General features: G+C 36.4%; 2 protein-coding genes across 2 annotated transcripts in view; one reads left to right on the top strand and one right to left on the bottom strand.

Moving 5' to 3' along the window:
• The first annotated feature begins 2,121 nt into the window (after nucleotides 1-2,121).
• scocb (short coiled-coil protein b) lies at nucleotides 2,122-4,587 on the top strand. The gene is made up of 4 exons (XM_060885804.1): nucleotides 2,122-2,225; nucleotides 2,785-2,856; nucleotides 2,959-3,039; nucleotides 3,782-4,587. The coding sequence occupies exons 2-4, from the start codon at nucleotides 2,838-2,840 to the stop codon at nucleotides 3,922-3,924; spliced, it is 243 nt and encodes an 80-aa protein (XP_060741787.1). The 5' UTR covers nucleotides 2,122-2,225; nucleotides 2,785-2,837; the 3' UTR covers nucleotides 3,925-4,587.
• A 1,103-nt stretch (nucleotides 4,588-5,690) lies between these two features.
• zgc:154054 (Alpha-1,3-mannosyl-glycoprotein 4-beta-N-acetylglucosaminyltransferase B-like) overlaps nucleotides 5,691-10,000 on the bottom strand; it is a 27,943-nt gene continuing 23,633 nt past the window's right edge. Inside the window, exons 14-15 of the mRNA XM_060885801.1 lie at nucleotides 8,570-8,682; nucleotides 5,691-7,678 (exon numbers count right to left, since the gene is read on the bottom strand). Of these exons, the coding sequence (XP_060741784.1) occupies nucleotides 7,661-7,678; nucleotides 8,570-8,682 (131 nt within the window). The 3' untranslated portion in view covers nucleotides 5,691-7,660. The remainder of the gene's footprint in view (nucleotides 7,679-8,569; nucleotides 8,683-10,000) is intronic.

Below are 10,000 nucleotides of genomic sequence, written 5' to 3'. Positions count from 1 at the left end.
CACTAATACACTCACATACACACAGACACACACACACACATGCACACAGACACACACATACACTCACATATATATATATATACACACACAGAAACACTTACACACACACACACACACACACAGACACACTAATACACTCACATACACACAGACACACTCACACACACATGCACACAGACACACACATACACTCACATATATATATATATATACACACACACACACTTACACACACACACACAGACACACAAATACACTCACATACACACAGACACACTCACACACACATGCACACAGACAGACACACACATACACTCACATATATATATATATATACACACACACACACACACTCACATACACACATACACTCTCACACACACACTCACATACACCCATACGCTCACATATACACACACATACACACATATACACACAGACACTCACACACACACACACTACTGGGATCCATTGACATTGCACTTACAAATATTAAAGATTATATATATTTTAAATATATATAAAACCTGTCCTTCTCAACATCCTGAACGACCCACTGTAGTGGGTTACAGTTCACTGTAACTACATCACATCATTAACATACATAAGATTCTTACTGTGCTTATTACTTCTTACACATTTATGTAATATCAGATGGCTGGATATTAAGTAGTTTATGAAAAATATCCATTTTTGTGTTTTAGAACATTTACTCAAAATTGTTACCAGAATACATCCCCCCCCTATGAAATATTTGGAAGATAGGATAGGAGGAAGAAGGATGGGAAGATAGGAAGAAGAAAACCAAATGTATTTTCTCAGTCTTTTGTCTTTGTTTTCGAATGAATTTGTGAACTGACAGACAAAAGTGCAACCACAGAAAATTGATTATTAATAATAAAATAACTATTAAATAATACATACATCTTTAATGTTGATATGCTACTTAAGCACATTTTTGTGTTGGTGTGCTTGTTAGTGCTTTACTCAAAAACTTCAGCCATGTTACTTTTGATACTGATATTCATTCAAGAGCAAGAATTTATTGCAGTAATGCTGGCTGTAAAGCACATCAGAGATTTATATTAACATGCTTGTTCAAATACTTTTAACTGTTTACTTAGTCAGACCACTTTCAAAGTGACACATATGGTTCACACTCTACATACACTAAGCGAAGTGAAGTGAAGTGAATGAAGTGAAGTGACATATAGCTAAGTTTAGTGACCCATACTCAGAATTCGTTCTCTGCATTTAACCCATCCAAAGTGAACACAAAGTGCACCGCAGTGAACACACACACTGTGAACACACGCCCGGAGCAGTGGGCAGCCATTTATGCTGCGGCGCCCGGGGAGCAGTTGGTGGTTCGGTGGCTTGCTCATGGGCACTTCAGTCATGGTATTGCCGGCCCGAGACTCGAACCCACAACCTTAGGGTTAGGAGTCAAACTCTCTAACCATTAGGCCACGACTTCCCCTACTAATAACGGATATGTGTTATGGGTTTATTTGTCGATTATTACAAGTAATCGGTTCAGATGGCTTTTCACTTTGTGTTTTTTTAATAAATATGACAAGCTGTGTGTTTTTTTCTCTCTTATTAACTTAAAGAACAGAGAAGCTGGTGATGGAAAAGCTGCTTTAACATGTCACATGTATAAAACACAAGGCTGTTTCATAACATTAAAATCAACTATACATTATGTAAAATGATGTCAAGTTATTCCTATTATAACCTGTGTGGGAATGTTTTCAGGCTAGGATACGACTCTTTATCGATGTTATAATGTAAGGGATAACAGGAACTAACTTGTCTTGTAAACATTCAACAACATTAAACTGAAGTTTATGAATGAAACGTGTTCTTTAATAAAATAAAAATTGTAAACAATTTTAACAAACGACCAAACAAATAAACAAACGACCAGAAAAGGCTGATACAGACAAAATGCTGTTGTATAAGAGGAATAAAACACTTTTGGCCATGCATTTCTTAATTTCTTACAGCAGAAGTGAAATATGAAACTGTGATTTGTGTCACTAACTTTGAAATATGTAATAATAATAATAATAATAATAATAAAGTAAGTTTGCTTATGTACTGTATATCAGTAGTGTTTGGGAGGGATTTTCCATGTAAGCAACTGGCAACCCTGTTATACGCTTGTTCAGCATCCTCCTCTGATCAGAAAACCATCTGATCCATTTGAATCTCTTGATTTGGTGAGTATGATTATTTTAGGGTATTTTTTTACACCCTAATAGTTAAGATTTCGTATCTTTTGCTATCTTTTTTTTATCGCACATCTTTAGTGATAAACCCCTCACGCGCTGTTTACGTCATTCTGCTCTGTGCTAGCTGGTTAGCTTGTGCTAGCTAGTTAGCTTGTGCTAGCGTTTAGCTGGATGTTGTCAAACGATATCGTATGAACTACGTTTTCTGACAACTTTACTATCGTTATATTGATTTAATCACAAAAGCAGTCGCTTTCATGGAAACATTTTTAACGCTTTTTGTTTTGGACAAAAACAAATATAAGCTATTTTTGGCGATAAATCCCGCCTCCTGCGCTACGATTGGTAGGCCTTTCACAAGCTGTCCTCTTATTGGGCTGAGTGATTGTTAGAGTGACCAATCCGAGCGCACGAAATCTGGCCGCTATAACAGCTAGCATGTTTGTTTGTTTGTTTAGCGTCTTTTATAATGATTGAATATTTAAATTTCTTTATCTGACCAAATCATTAAATTATGTTCTAATAAATCTTCCTGGCTTATTTTCAGTGCACCTGAGAGCCGCAGCCCTGCATCCCAAACAGGAAGACGTTTATTTCACCATGAACTCTGATGTGGATGGTAAACAATCACTAAGTGTAATGAACTAAACACATGATAATGAGACTGTGTATGATATGATATGGGACACAACACCTGTATCAGAGATGCTCTGTGTTTCAGGTGATCTGGAAAACCAGGTGGAGTTAGAGGAGAAAACAAGGCTCATAAACCAGGTGCTGGAGCTACAGAACACTCTCGAGGGTAAAACATCATCAGTGCTTTCATACGATATGTGGGAGTCTTAAATAGTCAAGTTTAAGGCCAATTAAAGCAGAAAACTAGGTTTAGAATGTGTTAAAAGAAGTTTACTTGGATTGAATATTGTATTGGTGTATTAATTTTATGACGTTCTCCTTGACGTTCTCCCTGATGTCCCCCCTGACTGTCCAGACGTTCTCCTTGACGTTATCCCTGACATCCCCCTGACTGACCCCTGACGTTCTCCTTGACGTTCTCCCTGATGTCCCCCCTGACTGTCCAGACGTTCTCCTTGACGTTATCCCTGACGTTCCCCCTTACTGACCCCTGACGTTCTCCTTGACGTTCTCCCTGATGTCCCCCCTGACTGTCCAGACGTTCTCCTTGACGTTATCCCTGACGTTCCCCCTGACTGACCCCTGACGTTCTCCTTGACGTTCCCACTCACGTTTGGGTTGAATTGGGATGCCTCTCACTCGATCAGTAGTGTCTTACCTCACTTATGTTGTCATGGCTGAATGAACCCAAACCCCTGTGCTCCAAAATCTAGCAGAAATCATTCCATGAACTTGTGGAGCTTATTTATAACAGCAAAGTGGAATAAACTTGGATTGGCATGTTTAAAAAAAACATACTTCTATAATAGGTGTGAACAAACATTTGGCCATATATAATGCACACACAAATGCAGATAGTTGTGAAACAGTGATCTGTTTCTAAGCATGTCTCGTTGTCTGTTTATCAGATCTGTCGTCTCGAGTGGACGCCGTGAAGGAGGAAAACCTCAAGCTCAAATCTGAGAACCAAGTTCTGGGTCAGTACATCGAGAACCTCATGTCTGCCTCCAGCGTCTTTCAGACCACTGACTCCAAAAGCAAACGGAAATAAGGGAGGATTCCTGATTCCCCCTGCAGGCATATAGAGTCCATTAACTGTACACCATGACAACCCGGTTTACTTTATTCACTTGTTAAATTTAACCACATATAAACTACTGTTACATGTTATATTTACGACGCTGCTTTTTATCGACTTTTAATGTCACATGACTAAAAATATCCTAATAATGCATTCTGTGACAATAAGAGATTATTAATGATGTTGGATATTCTTTATTTTCATTTGTTTTCTATTGTAATTTTTGCCTTATGTTAGGGCAGAGTATTAAAACGTTCATTGCTAAATAGTTCCATTTATTTATTGATGCCATTAATTTGTTTTATTTTGTTAGTATTTCATGTTGTTGTTTTTTTAAATAGCTTTTTTAGTTTTTTATTTCTTTCTCCTCAACACAGCAGTGATGAAAGTGTCTGTGAAACTGCCGTGTGCCAAAACGTGTTTTTAGGTAACCTGATAAATTAGGTGAGTTATTCAGGTGATTCTGTTCAGGGAAAATAACCTTTCTGATCCCCTGGTGCTTTTCACTAAGGAGTTTTAACAGGCCTCCATTACAGCTGTGTACACACAACATGTGTTTAACGATTGCGTAATGACATTTAACCAGTGTTTGGACTTGTTAGTGCCTGTTTTAATAAATATGTTTTCATTTGACGCTGCATCTGGTGCTCCTTAATTAATTAACTATACAGTAATTATGTATTATATTTCTCAATCACATACACATACAAAATCACAGATGTGCGTATGTTTTTTGCCCACATGATATGTGATCAACTATAATGACTTCGTCTACAAATGTAAGCAGCTTAACTTAAAAATATACCGTGTACTGTATAATATAACAATATACTGATTCACTACCCTATTGTGCCAGAGAGCAGATCGAGATGCACCCATCTAAGTAATAATATGTTAATAATAGTTTTTTTTTAGTGCAGGAGAAATAGAAAAAAAAATCTAGTAATGAGAAAAAAATCAATCTTTAAACCTTTTCTGGAATGTGGAAATGTCGGCACATTTTAAATTGTGGTGGAAATTTCTAATCTTAAGATGTTCATAAGGCTTTGTCCTTCTATGCTTGTACACTGTGTGCGTCATGACCAGAGACTGACATCGTCATCAGTAGGTTTTGTTAAGATTATGACAAGGGCGGTAGGGACTGGGGACGAGTTGTCCATAAACAATGTCCAATAAGTCCTCTAGAAGACCTTGGCCTGATCAGATTAGCTTGGTCAGGAGATGCATGCGGTAATTTTGAGCCAATGATTGATGATGTTTTGCTTTTACATATCTTCTGTTTTCTTGAGTTCTGTCTATAAAACCTTGATGTAATCAATGATCTTGGCCCTTCATCCCTCATGCCACATGTGGAGTGTTGGGTCCTGCTGCGCAGCTGAGCACAATAAATTGTGTAACCTTTTTACTCTTGCTCGTGTCTACCAGTGTTATACTTTATTCTTTAAATCTCTCTAACACTCGGAACTTCCACAACAAAATCTTCCCAAAGAAGCAGACTGAAAACTTTGATTTTGGAGATGAAACCTTGCTTATGCACAGGCCTCATGGTTCAAGACATTATCTTAAGACAACAGTTCGTGTCATGCAAACAACTGCAAATGAGCTTTTAAATGAGCTTTCAAATGTAAAATCTATTCTAATTTACTGCGGCCATGATTTGAATTCCAAAGTAAACAGAATCAAGTGTGAAGAGAGAAAGAATCGATTATATAATGATTCTGAACTACACAGAATAATTTATAATTTATTATCGATTTATTATAATCCAGTGTTCACCTGGACGTCTGACTTCACTTAAGGTTTCTTTCTCATGTCACGTCTCTTCGTTTATCAGGGATCAAAATATACATCCTGCTGGGTAACAAAAACAATTGTTTTTCTTAATAAAAAAGATTTGAATAAAAATATAATACACAATTCAAAAATAATTATTTCGCTAAATGAAACAAATTTGTGAGAAAGACTAAAAGACCCTGATGTCTATAGCAAGTACAGGAAGTGGACTAGAACCATAAAAATAGTAAAGATGGGCAATCAGAAAAGTGTCAGAAAAAAAATCAGATATTATTTAAAAATGATTGTTAATTCTTCTTAATTAGCCAGTCAAAAAATCATATCAATCTAAACAAAACAAAACAAAACAGTTTATTCTAATTGGCAGTTTTCTCCTCAGTGTTTCATTTCTTCTAGCGTTTTTGTTTATATCTACACACACTCCTGAAACTTGGATTCTGAAAGTATTTTAGTATGAATTTGGGATATAATTTACGTTTTTTTTTTTTTTTTCAATTTTGCCTGGTTCTTGTTGTCTGTGGTGAATTTTCTCTAGGGGTCAGATTTGCTGTTAATAAAAACATAAATTACGCTTACAGTTTTGAGATGTGAAGAAAAAAAAAAATCAAAACCCTGAAATTCAAATATAAATTTAAGGGAAAACTAACACTTTTCAAGTACTTGACCTTAGCATTTAGCTAATCTGTCACCTTCTTCTTCCTCAAGTGAAGTAAAGAGATGTTTAAAGTCAACATAAACTGGAATGATCCTGTTTACCTTTTGTATGTTGGCTGCTAGCAGTTGCCATTAAGCTAATGCTAGCATAACCTAACTAGCTAGACCACCTGTGCACTGTGAGTGTTGACATCAATGTAAAACTAGCTATTTAAGTAGAAACCTATTACTATTTCTCAGTAAGCGTCTACTTTTCTTTGGGAATCCCGAACAATTTGGATTCATCTCTGGACTTAATAAATCGTTGCAAATGTTCAAACCTGTAACCTGTAATTTACATGAATGTTTTTTTTTTTTTGTTATTTAAAAACAAATACTTAAGTTCAAAAGTTCAAAACTAAGAAAAAACATAAAAAATCTAGATATTTAATTATTTAACTACACCACAGGAAGGACAACAGAAATAATTTAATGTGGCATGTATACAGTTCAAATGACTGCAATTTATATATTTGTATATATAAATAAATTCATTTAAAGTACCTCAAACTTATTTTCACTGATATATATTGAATTATTTTCTTCTTCTCCTTTCTGTTAACTTCTTTCACGGGATCTTGGATAAGCGGTTTCCTCTTGGCGGGCTCGCTGTGGCGACACTTTCGTACTTTAGGGTGTGTTTTATGGAAAGGAGATGTACTATATGGTTAGAGTGGAGCACTGTATGCATATAACATGTAAACAAGGGACTAGAAAGAGATTTGTTCATACATGAAAAGTTAATTTTTGCACAAATCTGATGCTAAGGACCAAGAGAGAGAACAAGAATTGAGGGATGTGATGTAATGTAACATAATGACTTGGGTTTTGGAATGATATTCGGATCACTATCCTTGTAAAACATCTCCATAAAAAAATACTACACGTATATATATTAGCCTCTTATTGTGCAAATGTAGGTGTGTTTGAGCAAAGACTCAAACAACTGCGTATAACAAATGACAAGTTTCAAGTGACTTCCTGCTCTCATTACTTAAGTCAAAAGAGTCATAATTGAGACTTTAACGGAGTGGGGATTCCTCAGTGATGTTGTTCTGTTCTGTTTTTCTGGGACACAAGGAGCGATCCAATCGTCAGAAAAATGACAATGAAAGGTCACGTCTCTGTTCCTCAATTCGTTTTTTGACCACCGGGGCGCTGTTGTTTAGAGGAAGATAGACGAGTTGCCGTGGGTCTGGGTTCCTCTCCTCTGGGTTCATTAAACTTGAATGAATATCTATCAAAGGTAAGAGAGAGAAAGAGAGAGAGAGAGAGAGAGAGAGAGTGAGAGAGAGTGAGGGGGGTTAGAGATTTAATAAACAGATTTTAAAAACTTGTTTGTAATGGTATATTTGTTAATAAAAATTTTATTTAAAATTTATGGAAAGTCTCGAGTGTAAGTGCTTTGTTATATGCTGAGACAAAACAGAGAGAGAGAGGAGAGGAGAGAGAGAGATAGAGAGAGAGAAAAGATAGATAGATAGATAGATAGATGCAAAAGAAAGAGACACACACACAGTAAGAGAGTAAGAGAAGAAAGAGAGAGGTTGCAGAGAGAAAGAGGGAGACGGACAGACAGGCAGAGAGAGAGAAAGAGACAGAGAGAAAGAGAGAGAGAGAGAGAGAGAGAGAGAGAGACAGAGAGAGAGAGAGAGAGATGCAAAAGAAAGAGACACACACAGTAAGAGAGTAAGAGAAGAAAGAGAGAGGTTGCAGAGAGAAAGAGGGAGACGGACAGACAGGCAGAGAGAGAGAGAGAGAGAAAGAGACACAGAGAGAGAGAGAGAGAGAGAGAGAGAGAGAGAGAGAGAGAGAGAGAGAGAGAGAGAGAGAGAGAGAGAGAGAGAGAGAGAGAGAGAGAGATGCAAAAGAAAGAGACACACACAGTAAGAGAGTAAGAGAAAGAAAGAGAGAGGTTGCAGAGAGAAAGAGGGAGACGGACAGACAGGCAGAGAGAGAGAGAGAGAGAAAGAGAGAGAGAGAGATGGAGAGGGAGAGAGAGAGAGAGAGAGAGAGAGAGGATGGCTTATTGCTTTTCCAAATATTTAGCTGTGCTGTCTCTCTTTTCTGTTTTACATAAAATTTGTTGGCTCTACTGTAAAGTAAAGGACACAAACAGGTCACTCACTTCACTCAGGACAGCCCAGGCTTCTGAATTGCTGTGAACATAGAGACGCATGGCTTTTAAGCCACCTAGCGCTCCGTCGACAGGTCCCTCTGCTATTGCGTTGATAAAAGAGCCTGCAAACAGACAAAAAACACAAAAAGTAATAATTATAAAATACGAACAGACCAAAGATGAAGTATTATATACTAATGACCCACAATTTATATGATAGAGTCGTTGAATTGTATGTATTGAGTTTAACTGAACTGAATTAAATATTCATTATTTGTCAGCAGAAGGAAGCATCAGTTATCTGGACAAAGAATTTTTCCACATAGGATGAAAAATCTTTATACACAAAATTAGTATCACAGTCGTTAACCACTTTCTTATCATTCTTTGTTTTATTGATAGTTTATTACAGTTTAATGACAACAAAAGATTACAAAATTGCAAAGAAATAAAAAATGAAAATAAATTAATATTAAACAACAATATTATTTTTTTTAACTGGCTGCTATCAAATTATAATAAAAAAAACTGAGAAAATGAATTTGCCACTGAATGAGACAATTCTGCAAGTAACCAGAAATTATTTATTTATTATTTATTTTATTTTACAACTAATTATCTAGAATGCTTGAAACCTCTACTTCCCCGTCTACACACTACTTCATGCTCGACTCGCTTTCTGCAGCTGAGTCGATTCACAGAAATTCATGTTTGAGGTTTAACGCTTCCGATTTTGTTATTGCTTTCTACACTAACAAGCCCATATGGACAAAAACAGTGCCAAAGTTGCAGGAAAAGAAAATTCAAGTTTCTAGATTTACACTTTCGTTACAGCACTTTTCAGGCTTAAAATATCAAATAGAAGCAAACACACACACACACACACACACACACACACAAGCTACTTTTCTGCTATTGTTAATGAATGTACCATTTAATTAAAAACCTATATGTTAACACCGTTCTACACTTTTTACACAAGCGATTACAGCAGCGATTATGGGGCCAAGCACTTTCTGGCCTGGCACTTCAGGTTGACCAGAAGCCATAAGGACATAACACTCTACATGCCCAAGGAGGTTTTTGCTTGTACACGTCCTGTACCACAATAAACGAATCTGCATCTGCATCTTTTAGAAACGTTTTTAGAAGCTCATGATCTCGAAGCTGATGACGGACTTTTGTAACTTGTGTAACACTTTAAATGCTGAAAGTGAAACCAGGTGTATGGATTGAAATCACATGCTTCAGTGATAATCTTACTTGTAAACAAACAGCTGTTTTTATTATGACATGGAAATTGTAGCCAAAGTTGTAGTATTTTTATCACAGCGGAGAAATATACAATATATTTCCTGTATGTCCATAAAAACGAGTCTAGAAAATAAGTCCAACAAGAGCTAAACTTGGACCTATAACTTGGAAAATATTTATTCTTTT

This window comes from Tachysurus vachellii, chromosome 13, assembly GCF_030014155.1.
Source record: "Tachysurus vachellii isolate PV-2020 chromosome 13, HZAU_Pvac_v1, whole genome shotgun sequence".
Taxonomy (NCBI): domain Eukaryota; kingdom Metazoa; phylum Chordata; class Actinopteri; order Siluriformes; family Bagridae; genus Tachysurus; species Tachysurus vachellii.
The sequence above is the reverse complement of the archived record's forward strand: the minus strand, read 5'-3'. Positions and strand labels throughout refer to the sequence as shown.

Bases quoted from the DNA above. Each gene is read 5' to 3' on its own strand.
- scocb (XM_060885804.1), top strand. The intron at 3,040-3,781 runs GTAAAACATCAT...TCTGTTTATCAG, and splicing joins GCTACAGAACACTCTCGAGG to ATCTGTCGTCTCGAGTGGAC.